This window comes from Protomyctophum bolini, assembly GCF_963924005.1.
Source record: "Protomyctophum bolini genome assembly, chromosome: 13".
Taxonomy (NCBI): domain Eukaryota; kingdom Metazoa; phylum Chordata; class Actinopteri; order Myctophiformes; family Myctophidae; genus Protomyctophum; species Protomyctophum bolini.
The window spans coordinates 20808543-20833921 of NC_137874.1; the positions used below are offsets into that span (position 1 = coordinate 20808543).

Here is a 25379-nt window from a genome sequence, read left to right on the forward strand (position 1 = left end):
ACGTAATCACTCAGCTCCATATATGGGCACAAAAGCGGGACAGACAGACAGACAGACACACACACACACAGACAGACAGACATGATCTGCTAGGTCTCATAGTAAGTGCTCAGTGCGTTCGCAATCACTGCGTTCGCAATCACTGCGTTCGCAATTATGTCTATAGATGTCATGGTGCATGCATACGATTCAGGCCGCATGAGGAGCCACCGTCACCACGATACACGGGAGAGAAAGGAGTGTGCAGAGTGTGCTTGCTAACACAGCTCACTCTGTACAGTTTCAATAGGACTTATAGGCATACATTGTTACACGCCCGGAAATTTAATTAACACACCGGATATTGATGTGTAGTAAGAAAATAAACGATCTAGGCGAAACGCATATCTGATCATGAAAAGATATGTCTAACTTGTAAATGTTTTATTAGCCTCTCATATTTATTATATTAATTATTTTATTAACCTCTCATATTTCTTCTCGTTATCTTATTCCCCTTTCTCTTTCCATTCTCCTTCCGTTCTCTTTCCTGTTCTCTCCCTCTTTTCTCCCTCTCTCTCCACCTCCTTCCCTCCCCCTCTCTTCCTCCCTCCCTCTCCCTCTCTATGAAGGGGGAAGACTTGCTCGAGACGCGTTCTACATTCCTCAAAATGCATGTGGCAGGAACTGTTCCCTCGACACAGGTGTGGTGAAGCTAACTTTCTATTTAAAAGTTGCCTTTTAAATTGCCAGTTCCCCCATTTGTCAAATCTGTTTAGACAGAAATAGATATCTGCGTTGTTTTTTCCACTCCGTTAGACAAAACCAACTCTCCCGCCCTTCGCATTAGTGACAGCGAGATGTCAAAACACTGCTCTTTATTTAACGGCCAACAAACCGAGTAATCTCTTTTTTGTTTTGCTTAATGCTGTCCGATTTTATTCTCAGTCCTAAATAAACCGACCTTCTCTCCTGACAGAGGGGGGGGGGAAAGGCTAAATCCCTGTGCTTTACTCACTCACTACGGTTGAGTGGTCCTGTGAAAAATGCCCAATCAGTATTCATACACTGAGAAAAACGCCGATGCCCTGGATATCTCCTCTGAGAGAAGCTAGAATGAGACGAAGGATGGCGCTGAATGCCCAAACACGTCTATCAATGCTCTCCCTCGCACTAATCAAACATTAAGGCCCCTTGACTTTAAACTTTTCTGCCCTGTGGAAAATGGCCTCGCACCCCTGTTTTTCTGATCCCAGAGATGGTTGTGTTTTGCAGTGATAAGACAGATGTTTATGTGGCTGTTAACAGCTCTCAGGCTGGCAAGTGGCTTTTCGGTGCTAGATTGCATAGCATCTCTCAGTTCATTTCATTTCACGGGCCCTCCAGACACCGGCACCTGGCCAAAACAATTACACAGTAATAACTTAAAGCGCCTGAGAGTATAGCACTCTGAGTGAATACTAAGTGATTGAAACTCCTGGGATCCGTGTGTGTATGTGGGGGTACGAATGTGTTCATCTGTGTCAATCTCTGTTTGTGTGTGTGTGTGTGTGTGTGTGTGTGTGTGTGTGTGTGTGTGTGTGTGTGTGTGTGTGTGTGTGTGTGTGTGTGTGTGTGTGTGTGTGTGTGTGTGTGTGTGTGTGTGTGTGTGTGCGTGTGTGTCTGTCTGCCTGTGTGTGTATTTGTGACACTAGGGAGCTTCGACATGCAGTTTGACCTTCAGATGGGGATGGGGACTATAGTGGTGGCGAGACCATTGGATGCAGAGGTACAGGCTGTTTATAACATGACCATACAGGTGACAGACGGGTCCAGCTTCGCTACAGCACAGGTACGCACTCTATCCTTCTGTTCCCCTCATGGCAAAGGTACAGCTACAGTATCCTCTTGATTTGCTGCGTTTGATTGCACAGACACTCAGCAATTACTGCAGCGTTTCATTCCCTAATTAAGAGGGAATATGTTTTGTATGTCTGAGTAGTCCTTAAGTTGAGGACCATCATGCTGCAGCTGTTGCGTGGATCTATAGGGAAATACCACACTTTGGTTGCGTTGATTGTTTTAGGGCTATTGAGCCTAGTGCATCTCTCCATATCGTGTCTGTCTCTGTTTGACTCTGTCTCTGTCTCTCTCTCTCTCTCTTTCTCTCTCGCTTTAATGCTGTTGCAGCATCTCCTATAACATCTATACAAATATCTCTGTCTCGGTTTGTCTGCTTCTCTAGCTTTTGTTCTGTCTTTTGTCTGTGCATTTGACGTTCTGCTCCTCTCAGTTATTCTCTCAGTTACCTTCTTGTTGCTGTCAGACGTGAAGCGTACATGATCATGCTGTCTTGGTTCGGATTTGTTTTAAAAGGAAACCTAATCTCACCAGGAATAACCTGGATAAATAAATGTGAAAGCACCAGGTAGCTGGAGCTATAGCTGACTATGCTAGGGGAGTCGATCGAAACTTCATCTACGTCCACGTCCATACTACTTACACCTGATTGTCAGGATCTCATTCAAATCAATAGTTTTCAACTGTTGTCTTTTCCCACAGTCTTTCTTTTTTATGTTGACCCGGAAAGAACTTTCTAATATCTTAATTTTTTGTGTCTGACTACAACAGAACAGGCAGCTGCTGCTTCGATTTTGTGTAAACTTTTAGCTTTTTTTGGACTTGTATTACTGAAGTGTGGTTGCCCAGATATAGCTAAAACTTGACATGGTGGGCGCCCGCTGGCCTAGTGGTCCAGGCGGATGCCACATATAGGCTCTGGCCAGACAGCGTGTCGTGTGTTTGAGTCCCGTTCATGATGACCCTTGCTGCATGTCTCCACCTGTCTCTCTCTCCCTCTTTCTTGTCAATATTCACTTGTATCTATCAATAAAGGCAGTAAAGTTAAAAGAAACTTTACATTGTGCTTATAAATGTAGGTACAGCTAAGAAACTATACATACCATTACGTAACATAGTATATTGTTGGCTGCATCACATTTCACTGTTATCTTGACAAAAGCTGATTTTAATTCGACTTTTGTACTTTTGAAGGTACATTCCTCTCAAATACCATTAAACATAATTTTTCTTTACAATGTTTTCAGTGAGCTCAGACTGTTTCTTCAGAAACAGTATTTCTTTCTAATTTTGTATTAATGATCGTCATGGTCCTTTGTGCTGACACATACAAAACTCAGGCTAAACTCCCCACCCGACTTTAAGTTGTGTTCTTATTTTTCCACGATACATGAATTGTCAGAACTTTACAATTTGAATACTAGGCCTACATAGATATGAACCTTAAAGGAGAATTCCATGCTTTCTTACCTTCATTTGTAGTTGTTATGTCCTAAGACCAAAGAGGTCCAGGTGTTATTTTGTGCCCTCAATGGGGGTTGGATTTGAGTGCTAATTTGCTTACTGGTATTTCCATCGAAATAACTAGTAAAGTGTGCCGCTTGGGATACTATTTACATTATGAAGCACAACAACCCAATGCCCCATTCAATTCAATGCAATTCAATTCAATTAATTGAGGGCTTATGGTAGGGGAAATAGCTAATAATGCGCTTTTGCACAAAATAACACCTGGACCTCTTTGGTCTACGTAAGAAGCATGGAATTCTCCTTTAAAATGTTTGTAATATTCCACTCATAACCAAATTTAATCACTTACACGATGAACAGTTTTGGACAAATGAAGGTCAGAGAGAAAAGCATGATAATCAAGGAAAACTCTGCTGTTTTTGCTGAGTCATGTGTTACAACTCAAATCATAAACCAAGCTGTGCTGTGCATTTTTCAGTGCCTTGTAGTCTAGTCTAGCCATGACGAGTATCCCTATGAGCATAATTGGCTGTGGGAGGGAGGGAAGCCGCTCTGCAAGCCGGGTGGGCAGGCCAATCTTTGCTGCTGCACCAGCGATTCTGCCTTGACAGTGGGGGGTGTTGAATGGTTAGGACTAGGAGAAGGGTGAGGGGCTACGTCTTCCCGGGTGGGAGCTCCTCTCTGGCAGGTGAGCCAGCAGAGACAAGACTGCAGTGACATGGGTGGGGAATTCGAGAATTGACATAAACCACGGCATTTGGAGTGATAAAAGGAGAAAATCACTGGCTACTCTAAATTATATGTTATTATATTACCGTCTTTTTAGGTTTTTTCGTATAATAATGTTGCACTTCATCATACGAGCGTGTCAAACAAAAGTAGTGAATATTGCAGATCTACAAGCTGACAACGCGTCATGATGCGAGTCACTGTGGGCCTGTAGATCTGATATTTTCTCTATTTTCCACCAGGATAGGATTGTTTGTGACGTTACAGTATCTTCAGAATCATAATGCTTAGTAATGTTGTGGAAATGAATGCATGTTGTGTTTTCAATAAATGGATGGCTGGCAAACATTATACATGACAGATTGATCGACAGTGTCAGGATACCAGGATGACTGAACCCAAAATGCAGAGTCTCAAGACAGTAGGTTCAAAATAAACATATTTATTAAAGCATGAGGCAGCTGACAAACAAAGCTCAGGAAAAACAAAAATGTCCAAATGCTCTAAATGCCAAAATGCTAAAATGTAGAAGCACAATGCAAAGCGCAGAATACATAAAGTCCAAAAATGAAACCTTCAGAGGACTGGAGCACAAAAACAAAGAACCAGGAACAATGGAACATACAGGACTGCTCAGGGAAAAACTACATGTACTGACGAAGAGTGTAAGCAAGGAGTCCAGTTATATAGGGAGGAGGTTAATGGCAAAGTGTTCACAGGTTTGTAATGGGAAGCAGGGCTGATGAGGGAGTTGGAGACAGGTGAGTAACAGGGACTGCAGTGTGAAGGAATGGATTGTGGGAGTGGCCAGGGAGGAGACATGTCTGTGGAGTGGCAGACCATGACAGACAGATTGATTACATGACTACATGAATGTTGTGTGGAACCAGAAACGGAGACGGAAACCAGAAAGGCGGCACAACAGTCTTTACTCAAACTAATAAATAAGAAGTACACCTCACAGGGCGAATGATACTTAACTTAAACACAAGGAAACCCCAGGCTCTCCAACAGCATGGCATCATTTTAAGAACCGACACGGAGTCACAGAAACACAGCACTTCACAAGTCACAATTAGTCCAATTGTCCGCAGCTGCCTTTACAATTTAGGCATTTATCAGACGCTCTTAATCCAGAGCGATTTACAATATAATAAGCAAGAACAAAAAACATGGTAATACATCAAAACATAAAAAAGTCATCATGAATCCTACGTAAACTTAAGAACCTAACAGTGGAATATCTATCTAAGGAAACTATGTGTATACACTAGAGTGTTACTGTACAGTATGTCTACATAAAGTGCTATTTACTGTAAGTTACATGAGTTGAGCCTGGGCATACAGTACGCCTGTAGGAGGTCGAGGCCAGGGCAAGTACTATACGGCAAGTGCTGTGGGCTAAGATGGAGTCTGAAGAGGTGCGTTTTCAGACTGCAGCGGAAGATTGGGAGTGAATTTGCAGTTGTGATTGTAATGGGAAGTGCATTCCATAGTTTTGGAGCCAGAAGGGAGAAGAGTTTGGGACGTACGTTCCCAGGGCTAGGGGTAAAACTGTCTCTCAGGTAGGACGGGGGCGGGGAAACACACAACATTAGGTTGGTGGTCCAAGCATGGCACGTTCTGGGACAGAGTGTGACAGGACTAATATAAAACAAGAATTGATCACATAGTGATATAATTGTCAGGTGTCTCCGTTGTGTCGTCCCCCCCCCCCCATTAGTCTGATTATTATTGTAGTAACGTCTATGTTTGTGTGTCAGTGTCAACTGTTGCTTTCCGTTTCCGACCTTCTGTGCGTGGTTCATTGACTGTGTTTTGTTGTGGTTTTGTTGTGGTTTTCAGCCGAGTTTGGTTTGAACTGAAGTTATATCGAGTGACGTGTGAACATTGCAAACGTGTCAAATAACTGTAGTATGCACGTCTGTCTGCAGCCTGCTTTGCTGCCAGGGATATTTTCCCCTCCCCTTCCCATAAGTTCCCATTGGCTAGAGGCAGCATTGCTGTTGCTTTTCGTCCCAATCATGTCACCATGTCAGTATGACTCGCTGATGACGATTTGTACATTTCATGGGTTCCACATAAGTCATCCTCCTGGTGGTGCTCTAAAAGGCAGAGTTGAAAAATGCAGGCCAGACGTTTTTCCTTAGTATTATACACAGATCGGTGCAGTTATATGTAAAGATGTGACTTGGCCTGTTATAGTGCCACCATGAGGCTCATCTGAAAAATGTCAAATGGCTAGTGAGCAGTTTCACCGCACTGGGACGCTGCGTTCATTTTGTCCTGAAACCTTTGGAAGGCAATCTTAGCCAATCAGGATGGAATATGAGAAATCAAACAGACCCGTCTTGATCACATGACTATAGAGCGCCGCAGTCCCGCCCCCTTTCAGAAAAGCGAGTGGCCCAGGAAGTGGAAGCCCCATGCATTCTCCCATCGGCACTTTTAATATAATTTATTTAAAGACGGTTACGCTGCGGACAAAGCCAATTCGGATCGTGACGAATCATGACAATGAACACAATATTTTGGGCCGATCAAATAATTTATAAGACGAAAAATAAAACAAATAGTGTTGTCTCCTGACTTTCTTTTCTTCTTTCTAATGATTTGATCGTCCCAAAATATTGTGTTCATTGTCATGATTCGTCACGATCCGAATTGGCTTTGTCCGCGGCGTAACCGTCTTTAAATAAATTATATTAAAAGTGCCGATGGGAGAATGCATGGGGCTTCCACTTCCTGGGCCACTCGCTTTTCTGAAAGGGGGCGGGGACTGCGGCGCTCTATAGAGATCATGTTTACCGATTTGCTCGTGATAAATAAATAAATTCAGTGCGAGTAATATAAAGAAATGTGTTTTGCTAAAATCGGCCTCATGGTGGCGCTATAACAGGCAGATGTGAAAAATGCAGGGCGAAGGTTTTTCCCTTGGCCTACAGGGAGTGCGCATACAAAGTTGTACACAGATCGGTGCAGTTATAGGCAAAAACAGGAATTGGCCCGCTATAGCGCCACTGTGAGGCTCATTTGGAAAGAAAAAAAAAGTGGCATTTCATCCTTCGCCTAGTGGAAATGCGCGTGTACAGTATAATTTCACGGAAATCGCATGCTGTGTTCATGATTTCTTGCATTTTGTTCGAAGCGGACCAATCCTGCGAGCTTTGGAAGCCAATCTTAGCTAATCAGGATGGAATATGGGAAATGGGACAGATCCGTGTTGATCACATGACTATAGAGATTGTGTATAGCAGGGGGGCCTGCACTTTTTTTTTAACTTGAGAGCTACTTTCAAAATGACCAGCTCAACAAGATCCAAAACATTATTATCCCATTGCTGAAAATAGTTTAAAAATGTACCTGAAGGGGCTTTGGAATCGTGGTGCTGCTGTTACATATAAGACAAACACACTCGGAATAGGAAATATGGGGACAATGGAATTGGTACTTTTTTGTTTTGTATAACTTGCTATGACATTTGTGCGCAAAGTATTGGATTTGGGTGTGAGCTGACAGGCCATATTTGATGTCAATAAACCACCCGGTGGAGACAAAAATGAAACGTTGAACTGTATACTGTATGTTGTAGAAATATAATACTTTAATTTCCCCTTTGGATTCATCCTCTCTCTATTCTGTTTCTCTCTCCTCTCAGGTGTTAATCAAGGTCCTGGACAGCAATGATAACCCCCCCGTCTTCTCCCAGCCCGCCTATGACGTCAGCGTCTCAGAGGACGCGCCAGTGGACACGGAGCTCCTGCGTCTGAGAGCCTCGGACATGGACGACCGCGCACGCTTGAGCTTCTCCATCTACGGCAGCGTGGACCCGGCCAGCATGAGGCTGTTCAGAGTCAACCCTGGCACTGGAGCTGTTTACACCACAGACAGACTGGACTATGAAGCCAGGACGCAGCACATCCTCACGGTTATGGTGAGAGATGGACGATAAATATACTGTGGTGTGTGTGTGTGTGTGTCGTGTGTGTGTGTGTGTGTGTGTGTGTGTGTGTGTGTGTGTGTGTGTGTGTGTGTGTGTGTGTGTGTGTGTGTGTGTGTGTGTGTGTGTGTGTGTGTGTGTGTGTGTGTGTGTGTGTGTGTGTGTGTGTGCGTGCGTGCGTGTGTGTGTGTGTGTGTGTGCGCGTGTGTGAGCATGCGCAAACACATGCACAGTATAAGGCCCTTCATTATCCGGATGAGAGAGTTGACACACACACACACACACACACCCACACACACACACACGCACACACACACACATGCATGCACGCACATGTGTACTGTACATACAGTTTATGAATAGAAAAGGCTCTCTTGAGACCGTTCTCAGACGAGCCCTATACATCATGGCTCATGGTCATTCGGTTCTCCATACATCTGCACAGTTCGTTGGAACGAATAGAAAAGGCAGTTCAATAAAACATTGATGAAATGCCTATCTTCACAAACCTATAAAACCCTGTTCATGGCCACTGCAATGAGGAGAATAATAAAATAGGGGCTACTACTATGGAATCTTAAAGTGATAGGGGAAATGGGGTGAAGGAAGCAGTAAAGGGAGGGGGAAATCAATTAAGGACAAACTAGCTCTGACTCTGTAAATGTTCTAATGAACCTAGATGAGCTTACGGTACCTGTTGCTGATTCTGGCTGAACTCAGCCTGAAGGGCACGGTTGAAGTTGACAGTACTATGTCCGTAGGGCTCAGCCGCTACGCAGCAATGGCTACTTCTCACGTGGGCTAACGTTGGATGACCACTGGCAGTTGGACTTTCTGGTGATGTTGGAGTAGGTTATATAGTCTTATAGTATGTTAACACGCTAATATTATTGATAGATTTACAGTAGTTTGACAGGAAAGGGGGAGAGAAATGGGGGGAAGACACGCAGCAAAGGTCGTCGGGCTCGGGACTCGAACCTGCGACATGCTGTCAGGCCGGATTACCAGCCTAGGTGCCTGGACCGCTTGGCCAGGCCAAGGCCCAGTCCTTGATCTGAAGTTTGACTTTGTTTGGTTGGTACAAACCTCACTAAAACATTTTGTGTTCAAACTATCATAACTATTGTTATTAGATTATTCAAAATAGATTACATTGTGACTTCTATTATACCTGTAAACAAATAATTCATAGAGGACACGATATCAATGTGTCATACCAGACTGGTTCTTATTCTGTGACAGAGCAGCTTAGTCACTGACTAAGTGAAATGAGTATTATTCCTCTTCTCTCTCACACACACACACACACACACACACACACACACACACACACACACACACACACACACACACACACACACACACACACACACACGCATGCATCTGTAAATGTACTTTGCATTTGTGGGTCTTTGTTCACTAGTATGTGACGTGTAGCCTACATGTGCACGTTTTGAGCAAGTGCCTTTGCTTCCGTCCAGGTTTTAATCATCTTGGTGGCACGGCACCTGCGCTTGGCTCTCCTTAACTTCATTTTCCAAATTCCTCCCATTTCTCAACCTTTCCGACCACCCCGTCCATATTTATCTCCCTCCATCCCACAATCGCTCACAGGTCAAAGATCAGGAGTTTCCATTTAACCGGGACCTGGCTCGTATCCTGGTGGGGGTGGAGGACTCTAACGATAACATCCCGTACTTCACCGACACGGTGTACGACGCTGTGGCCTACGAATCGTCGCCAGCAGGCACCTCTGTGCTGCAGGTGACAGCTCTAGATAAAGACAACGGGATCAATGGACGACTCTCCTATGTTATAGAAGCAGGTGAGGTCCTGTCTGCAAGGACGCTCTATCTTACTTTATTTTTTTAAAGGCACACTTGTTTCTGTCAGACAACTTCTGTAGCTTACATTCTGCTTAGCCGCTTGAAGGTGAATAACAAATGCTAACTACAAGATGATATCGACGAACCAAGAGCCGACTGGATGTGTCCATGGGCTTTAAAGCTAGTGCCTGTCCTGCCTGAGAAAGGTAATTGCAACTGTAACACCTGGGATACAAAGCTGAGTCTCCCTCATGGGAAATCAAACATCTACCGCTACACTCAAACAAGAAGGGATCCCTGCTTGGCCAGGGGAGATTTTGGGCTTATGAGATAGTAGTAGAATTACTTACTACAACTAACACCGGTGTCAATTTGTTTTGTAACACTTCCTATGAAGCCCATTTCTATAATACATTACAAACATACTTATAATAATCATCTACTCAGGCTTTTGTGAACACCCTAGACAGTTTTTAAGTTGCTCGATTCAGTAATTAGATATTTGCACTTCAAATACCATTTCAAATACCATTTTAACCATGTTAGATTAGAGAAAACACTGTCCTTATGAGCAGTTTGAGTCGCCAAAACCGTGTGTTTTCGATGAAACTATCATGGTTAATAGTTTGAAGTTTGAACGGTGTCGAATATCAAATGTGTAAATACTCAATCAAGCAACTTCAAAACTGTTCAGGGTGCTCCCAAAAGCCTGGGTAGACAGTTAAAAAAAAAAGGCAGAAACGTTTTTGTGTTGTTCTTGGATTGAATTTAATACTATTACCATTATTTTTACTTAAACCACAAATTAATTAATGGGAGAGAAGTGAGACTGTGAAAAGAAAGCAGGGGCTCGCAACTCACTTTATGATGCTCCAAACTTTATTTAGCGACAGGCAAGCAAAAAATATGTATTTTTTGCCTGCCTGTCGCTAAATATGTATTTTTTGCCTGCCTGTCGCTACATAAAGTTTGGAGCATCATAAAGTGAGTTGCGAGCCCCTGCTTTCTTTTCATTGTTCACTGTTTCTACAGTTTTGGCTCAGTGCCAATGGAGGATGTGCGTTACTTCTTTTACCCTGTGAGAAGTGAGACCACCTCGAACCACTGCAGATGTGGTAGTTTATTCATTAACCTGTATTGCAGCTTTAAACCTTTTCCTTGCAACATGAAAGTGTTTGAATGGAACCAACGTCATTAAACTTTCAGCTAAACTATAAGCCAAAAGGCAATTGATGCTGTTCACAAAACTGGTGAACCAGACATGAGTGTCCCTCATAACCAGAAGTTACCGCTGTCATGTATTGATCATTGATGTGATCCTGTGCGGCTCAGTGGGTAGAGTAAAGCTGTGAAACCGCCAGAATTAGGGATTTGTGTCCCACTTCTGCCACCGGCGCTATAAATAGATGAAATCTTGCTGGGGAATCTAGGCACTTAGCAAGTGTTAAAAATGTGTCCACCAAATCGATTACATTACATTGTTTCACGTCTGAACCCTGTGTGTCCTTCAGGTAACACAGGTGGTGTGTTTGGCATAGACAATGCCACGGGCCTTATCTTCACTGCGAAAGATCTGGATTTGACCTCAGTGGGTTTCTATGTCCTCACGATCCGGGTCACCGACAGTGGGTTACCTCCACTGATGACTACGGCCTCAGTCCGCATCTCCCTGACACTCTCTGACATCTCCAAGCCCAAGTTTTCCCAGAGGGAGTACCAAGCTGAGGTAAAGGGATTGTTAGATAGGTGGTTTGTGGTGTCTTAACCGGCCATACCTCAGTCTTAACCGGCCACTTAGGTTGCTAACCCTAACTTCAGTCTTAACCGGCCATGTAGGTCGGACTAACGGGATGTCAGAATTATGGGCAGTCCCCGGATAGACGGTGATGACAGAGGGACGGACGGACAGAATGATGGGCGGATGAATGATGGGTGATGAATGATGAATGATGGGCGGATGAACAGAGGGACGGACAGGCGGATGGATGGATGGGCGGGAAAGAGGGTCAGAGAAACTGAAATTGAAATTCATGGACGTGGACAGATATGATGAGAAAGACGAGGCATTTATAGAGGGATCTACATGCCCAAATTCTCCCAGAGTCAGTGTTCCAAGCTGAAGATGAAAGCATGGATGATTATGGCTGGATGGAAAAAGGCATGGAGAGATATATATATATATATATATATATATATATATATATATAGTAGTGGCATGTTTAGTCCAATGACAACTCACAGTACAACTCACAGTATACTTTTATTATGTATGATATGGTTGAAGCTATGCAGAGAAATTGTTGTTTTGATTGTATTGTATTGTTGAAATGAATTAAAGGACAATAGTAGAATAGAAATATACTGTATTTTAATTGCTTTAACATCTCTTCTATTCTATTCTTTACCAAAGCACCATTACCGTTCAAACAGTGATGCCCCTACTTTTCCAGATCACAGAGAACAGCGCCATTGGAACATATGTGACCACGGTTAGTGCCCTCAGTCGCTCAGCGCTCGTTTATGACATCACTAGGGGAAACGAAGAACGCTGCTTCTCAATCAACCAACACACTGGTGTCATCACCACCCGCAAACTGCTAGACTTTGAGGTTTGTTAGTCTTTTAGTCTTTTATGTGTGAACATGTGTGCACAATACAAAGAGTTTAATCCTTACAAATTATATATCGAAAATAATATACTGTATATATTTTGGTGAATGGGTCAATCACTCATTGGGCAACTTCAAACTAAATTGTTTTCTCAGCTTGCTGTACTTTGTTTCTGTTTTTCATCATCAGTTTGTGACATCCTACCTCCTGGTAGTTTGTGCGTTGAGCATGGCTGGGGTGAAAGCCAACACTACTGTCATTGTCCAAGTGGGGGACATCAATGACAACCCACCTGTCTTCCAACAGATGAGGTAAATGTGATGAAATTGGCATCTATTCCTTTCGGGACATCACACTCCTGCTGCTGTATCTATCTATCCTTCCATACAGTAAATCCTGTACTATCCACTCCCAATTACATCCATATATCCATCCAAACTGCAGTTTCAAATGTGTACTTATTTTCTTGATGCTAAAGTAAAGAGTTATTGAGTTAAGATGATGTTTAATTCTATTGGTGCATCATTTTCTATTCTCAAGAGCACTTCAACAGTTCTGCAACAGTCTGCAACAGCGCCAAACATTTTCCTAGAACATATAAAACGACAAAAACAAAATGACTACTGTCTTCTCTGCTACACTTCTCCTGTGTCACCGTTTGTGCCTTCAGGTATGTAGGAGTAATCAGTGAAGCAGCTCCAATGAACAGCGTGGTCCTGGGAGAGGATGGCAATCCTCTAGTCATTCAGGCCTCGGATCGCGACCGCAACCACAATGCCCTGCTAGTGTTTCAGATCATAGATGAGACCGCCCGCATGTTCTTCAGCGTGGACTCAGGGACTGGATCCATCAGGTAAGTGTTGTTTTCTTTGGGGCATTTTAACAACTATGGAGATAATCTAAAACTGAAGCCATGAATGCAAGAATGTCTATGATTATGTACTGCACATACTGTATTATGTCCAAAACTGTTAATTTATGACATGTACTGTACTATTGATGGCAGTATTGTCCTTTGAAGTACCATGGAGTGATGTCGCTCATTTGAGTGATTCTTGAATTTTAGAACAATTGCCACTCTGGACTATGAGAGTTTCTCTGAGTTCCTGTTCCATGTCCATGTGAGAGACAGTGGACAGCCTCCCAGGAATGCTGACAGCCCTGCAGAGGTCATTATAAAGGTAGGCGGGGGAGGGAGGGATTTTATGGAGGCCATGAAGGCCAGGGCCGCCTTGTTCCCTCAGTTTGGCATTATGCACCTCAATAAATCATAATTATGCCAGGCCAGGTCCACAGTGGTCTTAATGCACCCAGTTGATTTAAACATTTTCACCTCTGCCTATTTCTTGTCAGTATGATTTTTTGACACCATTTTGTTGAGTTTCTGAATTCTGAATTCCCGCTGACTCCCCATAACCATCGTAAAACCTGCACTGTGAATGAAGATTTTTGGTTTTGCTGTTTCAATTCATCAAGTTTGTTTTCGGATTCTTTATTCACCGTGAAGGAATGCAACACAAACAAATACAATTCCATGAATTCAAGGCTCAGGGTGAGGAATTGATAGGGGGAAAAGGTCATTTGGCATGTATAGTATGCCTTTAAAGCAATGTTGAACTTTGGTAGAACTTTGGTTGTATGGCTACCTGACCATGATGATATACTATAATGGACAATCCGCAGAAGATATCAGATTCCAATCTCAGGCCAGAAAGGGTACAATGTGGTGTCAGAACTGTTTAATTGGTCCTCGCTGAAGCTCATTATTAGCCTGGCTCCAGGACCTGAATCGCTAGCCACGTCCATTAAAAAAGATCTAACCAGTGATTCTAACCAGCCCAATGGGGATGGGATGATCCAGTATCGCCAAGACTCCCACTTATTGGCCATACTTCAGAAAACGCACAGGGCTTTCAGACTGAATAATGGAGTGAAACTAAATGAGTGTCAGGATATCTCATTATACGATGGCACTATTTCTGTCTACTTGTTCATGTCTCATCTTATAATGAGTGATGACTAATTCATTATACAAAGATAACGTTGAAAAAGGACAAAGTGCTCCTTTAAGTCATTTTGATTTCCATAATAGTAGTAATACTACCGTCCCATCTTTAACATTTTAACTATCTCAGGTGATCAACGTCAACGACTCCCCTCCCAAGTTCTCCCTGGAGTCCTACGAGACCATTCTCCTCCTGCCGACCTACGTTGGCGTGGAGGTCATCAGAGTGGAGGCCTCTGACCCCGACCTGAGCCCTGACCTCAGCCTGAACTCTGACCCGTCTGTCACCTCCGAGCTGGTCTACTCCCTGCCATACAGCAATCTGGAGCACTTCTCTGTGGGGCGGTCAACTGGTGCCGTGGTGGTCACCAACCCCGCCCTCAGCAAGGAGCGCTACCGTTTCAATGTCAAGGTGAATGGAGTGGAGTGGCCCCGCCAACCGTCAAGGTCCCACAGGGGACCCATAGGGGCCCTTGAGGGGTTCCAGGGAGTCTCCACAGAAGAGAAGATTTGTACTAAAACATGCACAAAATGCACACATGCACACTTTCAGGATTTTGTTTTTAAATGTAAAAAAATAGCAGATGCATAGCCAATGCTAAAATCTGAAATGACACAGATTCTTTCCCGGTTTTAATGAGTTAAAACATACTGTATGTGTGCAACAAGAGAAATGTAGTTATTCATTTTAAACGTAAGATCACACCCGTGTGAGCTGAGCGGTGCAACTATACATACTGTAATGTATTACTGTACTGTACAGGTCCCTGGCCTGTGTGTGTGTGTGTGTGTGTGTGTGTGTGTGTGTGTGTGTGTGTGTGTGTGTGTGTGTGTGTGTGTGTGTGCGCGCGATGTGCGTACGTGCGTGCATGTGTGTGTATGACCTGAATGCGACCCCAATCAGCATCAGCTGCAGGGGTCAATAGGTTGTACATAGACAGACACACACACACACACACACAGTCACTCATGGGAATGCTTGGCACCGCTCAAACATAATTCCTGGCTGCTACCGTTAAAGCCAGCTGCTTTGCATTTCCTAAGGACGAGCCTGACACCACCGTGATATCTTCTGAAGACAGTATTGTTGTAAGATCACCGAGGCTATTATCGTAGGTCATTTCAAGTTGCTGAGCAAGCTCCCCAGATCATAGTTCTCTATGCCACCCCGGTCACTTTACATTAAGCAGCTACACATATTATACATTGCGCTATTAACAGCCATTTGGACATGTCATAATCAGGAAGATTAATTGCCTCTCTATCTCGGATAAATGACGCATAGCTGGCATGAAAACAAAAAGGGTCATGTCTTTAATGTGGGTTAATCGCGCTTGGACTAGTTCCGATGGGACACTCATTCGTGTGCAGCGGCTATAGTATGATCCATGACTCACACGGACCACAATTAATCTGTGACAATTATATGGTCTAATTAAGCTGACCTACCGCAGCCTCGTCACCACTGTGCACATTTCTCACAGTCCTGCAGCTGTTTTTGTACCTTGGTGCATGCTCCAACCCCCCACCCCCACCCCACCTGCAGTGGTTTTTGTTTTGTTATGTAAAACCTGGCTTGGCGCTAGCTCGCACTCTGCTGTTCATGTCATGTTGGCTTACATCTTGTCACCGTTACACTGGCAGTATCTGCTTGTTCAGCATGTACCCGTGGGTGGGTGAGGTGGGCTTTCGATCGCTGCCAAGTCTTCGTCCTGTTCGTTTAGACTTGTCCATGGAGAACCCCGCCCCCACTCCCATGAAGTACTGCAACTATATTATCATTGTGAGATGAAGCCACTCATTGGCTTTACCAATGTTTGATACCTTAGTATAAATAATAGTAAGATTGTTTCAGCTGCGAAAAATCGTCGGCGGGACGAGAAAAGGTTTCAAAATCATAGTCACATAGCATATACAAACAATGTATTTGTCGACCAGTTGAGCGTGTCACCGCAACAAATCTTTCCCTGTTGTAGATTCGATTTCCGACGATCACACCCCTTGTCGGTTATAGTGATAAATCCAGGTATACGCTCTGATGCAGTCAGATCCCAGGCCCCTACCGCCCTTGGCAATAGGACCCAGGAAATACCACTGTTCAGGTGTCCTGAGAGGGTACAAACCGGCTCTCATATAGAGCGGGATAGCACCTCTTTGACAGGAAAAACAGCAAGAGTTCCCAGTGACTCGCCCGTGGACACTGCTTGCTGCACAATTCCGGTGTAATTCTTCAGATTACCTGTTCACTTTGCATCTGTCCAACATATACCAACTATGATAAGATAACAGCAGATAGTACATAAAATGAGGCAGGGATTAAAATCCGCCTCATAACATCATATAAACATACACTCATACAAACACATCAATATTACTCACCAGCATAGATGAACGGCAAGCGGAAGTTGTTTGTTAATCCAAAATGTGTTTATTTCTCCAGATAATTTGCAGATATACGGTTTACAGCAAAGAAAAATGGTTAAATGGCAAAATAGTCAAAAATACAACCAAAAAAAGTTAGAAAAAGCTATAGGATATAGGAAAAATATCCGTTGAAAAGAGAATATCAAATAGGTAAAAAGGAAATGACTGGAAAAAAAAACTTATCTAAAACTATAGGGAAAAAATTCAATGTTCACCGGGAGCACAAAAACAGAGGACTGTTCTCTCCTGAGGACACTGCTAGCAATGGGGGAAAAAAGGTCCCTCTCTCCTCTAGCACCCTTCCTCAAATACCCTCCTCCCAAATCCTTATCTTCTTTGACCATCAGGCCCTGGCCTGTTTCATGACTTTGTTATTACAAACACTTCAAAATGTTAATCCCTCCTTCAAAATTATGACTCAGATACCCTTAGTACACACATTTAAACACTACTCTTAACATGCACATCTGGAAGCTTAATCCTACCAAAGGCATGCACAATCTATATTAAAAAACTCACTACTCTATCCTTTTCTCTTTATTTTTGGCAGGGAGGTGAAAAATCTTCCCCTTTTCTTTTGTAATCACACTTTTAAAACATTAAAATACAAAAACAAAATAATAAACCGTTCCATGAGTAAGACTCTTAGTGGGTATGTTACGCTAAAACTTTGTTTAACGGAACATCATACTTCTATCCCATTAATCGAACTATATCCTAAAAAGCGACACAATAAATGAAAATAAAAACACATAATTATCCTGTTCTCTTCCTTGAGAGGGGCTGGGGTACAACCCTTCCCTTAATCCTCTGACCGTCAGGGAAGGGGGGGGGGGGGCAGAGAGGGGGACAGTTAACAACTAGATCTGTCACACACACACAACCTGTTATCTTTCCATCTTTCCCTCTTATCTCTAGACTCAAATACAGCAAAACCAAAACAAATTCAAACAAAAAACCAAGGCATCTTTATACGCACTTAAAAGTAAATATGGTTCCATACCAAACAATCATTTAACTGAAATATACTAAAGATCTCATTTACTTTAGTTTATTCATCACTAAAAACAATCCCTTCTTTGTGGGCCTGCTTTGTGGATCTATTAAAAATCCTCAGCCCTGCGGTAAGGTCTCACACTGGCTCCGCCTCGGCCCCTCACACGTCCTGCCCTGAATCCTGCTTCAACTCTGACACCGTCGACCCTTCTCCCCTGGGGCAGCCCCGGACCTCTCTGCTCGGTTCTCATATCCCGGTCCCTTGCCCCGACTTCTCCATTGTAACCATCCATAGCTGGAGGAGAAGATTTACGGGCCCTGCCATCCTGGCAAGAACGTGCCTCCTGCACATGAAAGGTGGGAGATAACTCCTCCGCCCTGGTGTACTTATTGTAAGCCCCGTGACCCCACTGTTGTTGTGTGCTTTTATCAGTCTGGGGTCTCCCAGTAAACAACCTGGGAAAGCTTTCCTCATAACCGGAAGGCTGTGCCACTAGCCGGCGCGGTGACCCTTTCCTCAACTGTGAGCTGTCCTGCCCTGCTCTGTAACCAGCGCTTGATTTTCGCGCCTTCCTTTATCTCTGGTGTCCTGCCGCCCGCCCCTTTTGACCTGATCCCATGCAACTTCATTGAGGCCTACCGTCGGCCTGTTAACAGTATTGATTGACAACAATTAAGACAAATTAAAACAAACAAAAATTAATTTACAATTTAAGGCATGCAGATATAAAAGTGAATAAGTTAAAAACAATGACATTATAACATCCAGTTTAAGAGCATTGTCCATAGGATATTGGGGTATTATTTTTTTAGCGTATGAGGTGAACCACTTCATTGCATTCACCAGCTGCTCACTGCTGGAACAACCCAAATTTCCCCTGAGTGCTCATGGAGAGTGAAAGTTATTCCTTATCTCAGTGATTCTCAAATTGGGGTCCAGGGACCCCCACGGGTCCTTGAGGGGGTTCCAGAGTGTCCAAAGCAAAATTAATTAATAAAGCATCAAAATCTGTTTAAACCTACGTATATACATTGGCTATTTAAAGATAGCCGACTTGCAAACTCACAATGAGGCATGATTGCATTGCGTTGTGAGCTTGTTTATCTGCTATTTTAAAAAAAATCTAAAAAATGTGGAACACAAATGTTGTCTCTGCCACAAAATATATATAATTATTTTAATGGCGGTCCGCGGCCAAATGCATATGAGATTGACATGAACAAGCCTGAGAAACACTCTCACGTTAATTTCCTTTCAAGGTGTCTGATGGGCGCTACTCCACCACGGTTCTGGTGAGCGTGTTGGTCCGGGAGGCGATGGACAGCGGCCTGCTCTTCTCGCTCCCGCTGTACTCAGCCTCCATCCCGGAGAACATCTCCGATGTCACCATGGTAGCGGCGATCAGCGCCGTGGGCCACAGGCTCAACGAGCCTCTGAAGTACACCCTGCTGAACGCTGGCGGGCGCTTTGCCATTCGGCCCACTTGCGGAGTGCTGCTTACCAATGGCGTGCCTTTTGATCGCGAGCAGCAGGAGAGCTACGAGCTGGTGGTTGAAGTCAGGCGAGAGTATGATGTTCTCAGGGTGGCGAGGGTCACTGTGCTCGTACAGGTGGGTGTGGGGCTCTAGGGAGGTTGTATCATCTTTTATGCATTCCCTGTGAGTTTTCTTTTTTCTTTTACTTGCACACAATGTTATTTTCTGTCAGCTAGTCTGCAAATATAGTCTGTGCAACTGCAAATGTACACTCAGAGTTACCATAAGGATCTATTTTGAGTCCCCTCAAAGAACCCCAAGTGTGTCAGGTGTGGTATGAATGTGGGTGTGTGCGCGTGTGTGGATGTACAGTAAAATCATGTATGGACTGAGATCTAAGCAATTGTAAACTAGCATCGTAAACTGTAACAAAAGCCCTTTGTGTTCTCTGTAAACCCCCATTATATTCTCCATTTATCTCTGAACATCAGGGATTATCTCTCCTGAAACGTCTTCACAATGCTCTCATACTCTCCTCAAACCTCTCACAATAAGCACCTCCCGCAGACAAAGCCAAGTAACTAATTTACAATAGCCAAATAACTAATCCACTACAGTCATTTTCAAAAGCAACTATTTTACAAATAACTAAATAACTAAATAGTCATCTTACTAAATAATTCCTTTACAATCTTCTTTGTCTCTAGGTGGAAGACATTAATGACAATGCTCCAGAGTTTGTCAATCTTCCCTACTACGCCACTGTACAGGTGGAGGCAGACCCAGGGTCAGCCATCTTCAGGGTTTCAGCTACCGACCAAGATACTGGTCTGAATGGAGAAGTCACCTACAGCCTGAGAGAGGCTCACAGGAACTTTGAAGTAGGACATATTCATCTTTATACTATGCAATACACGCTATTATATACAGCAAAAATTGGGGCTCGTCTTATAATCAGAGTCGTCTTATATTCGGGACAATATGGCATAAATCATACTATGAATTATTAATAACAGACGGATGTTGAACTTTAAAACAAAAAGTGTCTCCAGCTTTTCTCCATTTGGCATCTATTCTAACGAGATTTAAAGCAAGGAATACATTTCAGTAAAGTAAATTCAAAGTTGTTTGTATAGAACTAACTGTTAAGGTTTCATTAGGGACAATAACCTCGTGCTGGAGTCCGCCCCAAAACATTCCCTTCCCAAATGCGCTACAGGTGCACCCTGTGACGGGGCAGTTGACCCTGACGAGGTCATTCGAGGCGGACCTCTCCAGCGCCGAGTACACCGTGGTCGTCGTGGCGACGGACGGCGGCTACCGTCCGCTGTCCAGCGAAGTGGAGCTGCCCGTCACCGTAGTGAACAAAGCCATGCCAGTGTTTGACAAGCCCTTCTATGGCATCACTGTCAGAGAGGACGTGGCCGTCTCCACCCCCGTTCTCTCCATCAACGCCACCAGTCCAGAGGGACAGAGCGTCACCTACACCATCCTGGACGGAGACCCGAGCCTCCAGTTCGACGTTGGCTTTGACACAGGGATCATCAGTGTGATTTACCCGCTAGACTACGAGACTGTCCCGTACTATCGCTTGACGGTGAAGGCCACAGACATGCTGATGGGCGCCAGGTCAGAAGTGGATGTAGACATCGCTGTGTTGGACGTCAATGACAACCCCCCGCTGTTCCAGAATGCCTCGTACTCCACTACGCTGCCTGAGAACTCTATGATCGGGACACCGGTGCTGCAGGTGTGTACTGTGTGTGTGTGTGTGTGTGTGTGTGTGTGTGTGTGTGTGTGTGTGTGTGTGTGTGTGTGTGTGTGTGTGTGTGTGTGTGTGTGTGTGTGTGTGTGTGTGTGTGAGAGACAACAAATCAATTCTTATTGACTATGACTGTTGTTAAGTCCTCTGTGCATACTTCAAAGCCATTTCAGTGATGGATTACTCTTTAATATGCGCCAAAGGATGGAGCCCCATAGAAGTATAATATATTATAATGATTAATAATTCATTTTGCAAAACAAAGGTCTCAAAGGTTAGTTGTTATGTGAACTTGTGGCTCACACAGTATGACATTTTATGCAAGTCCCAAGAAGTTAAGGATAACATCTTAGTTACCTTTGATCGTGCCTTTGATCTAACTAACTCATTTTTAACTAATGCAGAATGCTATGAACTTTTTTTAATGATAAGCCATTTCACTTACTTACATCACACTATTAAAACCAAATATTTTCATATCATGATTATTTATTTATATTTTGATCCTAATCATTCACACAGACTAATGGGATAAAATGATGACATTTTACATCCACATTAAGATCAACTTCACTGTAGCAGCATAATGTTCTACATAATCATGTTCTATGGCATTATTAATGCCATAACCTAGCCTGGCGGCCAGACTAATACTTTGTCTGGTTTTCCAGACTAGCCATAACCTAGGAAGGAACAGAAGGTATATTTTGATTGTATTTGGTCAGAATTGGTAACAGTAATCTCTGGTGCTCACTGTGGCAGTTACTGTAGGTCTTCTCTACTGTGCTACTGAGTAGAAGATGTACTGTATGTCAAGCCTCCACATTTTCAAATGTGTAGCTTCTTTGCAACAACATCCTTATTTGAAGCATTGTCTACTGTCATGACTATAACATTGTGCTCTATCAGAATCAGGTTTAAGTAATTTGACTAAACCAATTTACACGTCAAATACATTTAATTTATCCATTTGTCAGGAAGAACTGATAAATGGATATTAATTAATAAGCCTCATTTTCAAAATGTCAAAAGTCGCAGACCACAAGCTCACAGCACGCAGATCAGATATAGCAAATGTGATGCTGACAAAGACTAAAACACATTTCTCTATGATTTTAGTTTGTTTGGTAAACTGTGTGTTGCCATTTCAGTCATTCTTTTGTAAAGCTACATTATTTTTTCTTCTTTTTCTTTTACTTTGTTTATTTCACAGAAGCATTCAATACTGGAGTTGAAAAACAAAAAATGGTGGCATTAACAGCTTCTCTTAATAAACCTCACAAGTGTAATGTAGAAGAATAAACAAAAATTAAAGTACACACAAAGAATGGACCCCATATCCTCCTCAGAAGAACCATTTAATGAGTCTAATCTTCTCCAGTTTTGCACAGTACAAGGTGTCCCTAATCCAGTGAGTGTGAGAAGGGGAAGTGGGTGATTTTCAGTTGATCAAGATTAGTCTCTTAGCTAACAGACTGACAAAAGCCAAAACATCCCTCTCTGATTTAGAGAGTGATGGTACCGAGGGGAAAACACCAAACAGAGCCCCAGAAGGTGTGGGCTCCACTCGACTATCGCTGATAAGGAATTAAAGATATCTGTCCAATATTTGTGTAGAGAAGGGCAGAGCCAGAATGTATGGATGAGGTCTGCAGGAGTTTGCCGACATCTATCACACTGAGGAGACACATCATTATACATTCTAGACAACCTGGCCTTGGTGTAGTAGACACGGTGTAGTAATTTACATTCAATAAGAGCATGCCTCGCACAAATAGAGGACCCATGTACCCGTTGTAGAATTGTATCCCAAACCTCCTCAGTTATCTCCTTTCCCCCTCCCAACAAGCTTTTAAAGAGTCCACAGACTCCGGGTGCAAACAACAAATCTCATCATAAATGCATGAGATTGCACCCTTCAAGGTTGTCAACGGAGTCAGACAACCTCGCTATTTCATATAAAATCCAATATTGGAAGATCCTAATATTGGTCCAGTCCAGTTGTAGAACCTAAAGTTATAGGCAGAGCCATTCCACTAACTAAGAGATTTGGGCCTCTGTATAGGTACTGCTTACGCAACCTCGGCACCTTCTTATTCATACTATCTAATTAAAGCTTAATTATTTTTACTTTAGCTAAATGTTTCTTTTCAATTCTAGTTTTTGTTATTTTGTTTGTTATATCTAACTATAATAACCCTGTCCTGCAGGTGTTGGCCCTAGACCAAGACTCTGAGAAGAATGCAGTGGTGACTTACCAAATCCTGTCTGATGTCTACAACAGCACAGACTACTTCCACATAGACAGCAGCAGTGGACTGGTGCTCACAGCAAGCATGCTGGACTACGAGTTTACCCAGCGCTACAACTTCATAGTCCGGGCAATGGACAGCGGAGACCCCGCCCTTAGCAGTGACGTCACAGTCACGGTAACCATTACCGACACGAATGACAACCCACCCAACTTTGGCCAGCCACTGTATGAGACGTACGTGAGTGAGCTGGCACCCAGGGGCCACTTCGTGACCTGTGTTCAGGCGTCGGACACAGACATCTGTGACGCAAACAAGCTGAGGTGAGGCGAAGTTGAGTTCTGTTGTTGAGGGGATATCCTAAAAAAACGAGGTCATATTATAATCGGGGACTAGACTATTTGACATTCAATGTTCTTTTTCCACCAATGATTCTTGAAAAATGTGGGTCGTCTTATAATCAGAGTCTTATATTCGGCACAATATGGTAATTAACAATACTATACGTTCAATATCATAACATTATGTCATTACTTCTTTAACAGAACCTTTCAAAAGTTGCAGACATTCGTATGTTGAGAGAAAAACTAAAATGAATAAACAACCTCAGTTTCTTCTTAGTTTAAGTGTCTCTCAATACTGCTGCTGAATAAGGTTTCCAGGTGTTACAGTTCAAGTAAACTCTTAAGACAGATCTTCAATTTGCAATGAAAATCTGTCAGGAGGGCCAGGGTTTATTTTGAACAGGAGCTCTCCCAGGGGGTAGACCCTTCAGCAAGAAGCAAGCAAATTAATTTCCTGTTACTCAGATATTGAAATGCACTTCCCCCCTGAGGTAAAAAAATTAAAAAATAAAACATAGTTTACATGTCTATAATTGACTTAATGAGCACAAAGACTCCCCGGTTATTCCCCTTTTTTATCGTTTTAATTATTCAAAAAATATCTTTAGGTACAGTATTCTTTCTGGGAATGAGAGGATGCCGTTTGTGATGGACCCAGATACAGGTGTGCTCACTCTGTCCAATAAGAGGCGACAGGGAATGAAGCTCTCATACAGTCTCAATGTGTCTGTTTCTGATGGAGTCTTCACCAACACTGCTCAGGTGAGACATCTGCTGTTGCCATGTCTGCTTATTATGAGCGAAAGTTGCTTGTTAATAATGGTAGCTGCGGGTTGCAGTTTTTTGGTCTTGTTTCTAAAATTCTAAAGTGTAGTTGCTTATATTTGGACTTATTTCCTTTAAACCAGTTTAAGGACCAGTTTAAGTCAAGGACTGCAGACCCCCATCTGAACATATTTAGTGACAGGGATCCCCATGTATTTAAAATTAAAAAATGCCGTGTGTGTGCTCATATGGCCTTGTCGCTTCTTTTGGGCTTCTTTGCGTAGACCCGACCGCTTGTTTCTCTCACAAAAGCTGGCAACAGTGGCTCAGACTACAACGTGTACTACAGACACTTCTTCTCTCACGAGTCATGAGTCATGACCCATGTTGTATAAACAAAATTAAACCTAGCGTCCCTTTTCGGGGGCGGAAATAGCTGATCTACAAGCTCACAACGTGTTGCACTTGATGCGTTTGTGAGCTTGCTATTTTTGGTGAAGAGATTTGGTGTCGAGGGAAATAGCAGACCTACAGTACTGTAGTACAGAGCCTTGGGGGACCCCGGTCAACTAAAGTTTTAGTGGTTAATTTATTCTTAATAAAACCTATTAAGATAACTTAAATGATTAATGTTAATAAGGTGGATAGCATTAGTTGTTAGGATTAGAGGTTAGGGGTGGAGCTAGCTAAATCCAAAAGTGATTGCAAGAACAATAAGAGATCACCACTGATAAATTAATGCAATAGCAGCAAAGTTACAAAATGTTATAAGGAACCCTGAATAATGATGATATTAATGACGATGATGTTGATCCCCAGGTGACTGTACGTGTTCTGGGAGCTAACCTGTACAGCCCGGTGTTCAGTCAGAGGTTCTACCTGGCCGAGGTCAGAGAAAACAGCCCTCCTGGTTCAGAGGTCATCCAGGTAAAAAGCCCCTTCCTCCTCATTAGACATCTTCA

At 43.2% G+C, this 25379-nt stretch overlaps 1 protein-coding gene across 1 annotated transcript in view; it reads left to right on the forward strand.

Annotated features, from left to right (window-relative positions):
• fat3b (FAT atypical cadherin 3b) overlaps nucleotides 1-25379 on the forward strand; it is a gene marked incomplete at both ends in the record, with an annotated part of 105817 nt that overhangs the window by 31899 nt on the left and 48539 nt on the right. The window contains 16 exons of the mRNA XM_080781087.1: nucleotides 612-683; nucleotides 1674-1810; nucleotides 7676-7951; nucleotides 9572-9782; nucleotides 11295-11509; nucleotides 12234-12392; nucleotides 12583-12704; nucleotides 13064-13246; nucleotides 13460-13574; nucleotides 14529-14810; nucleotides 19079-19429; nucleotides 20002-20175; nucleotides 20514-21044; nucleotides 23267-23631; nucleotides 24261-24414; nucleotides 25237-25344. Coding sequence (XP_080637213.1) covers nucleotides 612-683; nucleotides 1674-1810; nucleotides 7676-7951; nucleotides 9572-9782; nucleotides 11295-11509; nucleotides 12234-12392; nucleotides 12583-12704; nucleotides 13064-13246; nucleotides 13460-13574; nucleotides 14529-14810; nucleotides 19079-19429; nucleotides 20002-20175; nucleotides 20514-21044; nucleotides 23267-23631; nucleotides 24261-24414; nucleotides 25237-25344 — 3455 coding nt within the window. The remainder of the gene's footprint in view (nucleotides 1-611; nucleotides 684-1673; nucleotides 1811-7675; nucleotides 7952-9571; nucleotides 9783-11294; nucleotides 11510-12233; nucleotides 12393-12582; nucleotides 12705-13063; nucleotides 13247-13459; nucleotides 13575-14528; nucleotides 14811-19078; nucleotides 19430-20001; nucleotides 20176-20513; nucleotides 21045-23266; nucleotides 23632-24260; nucleotides 24415-25236; nucleotides 25345-25379) is intronic.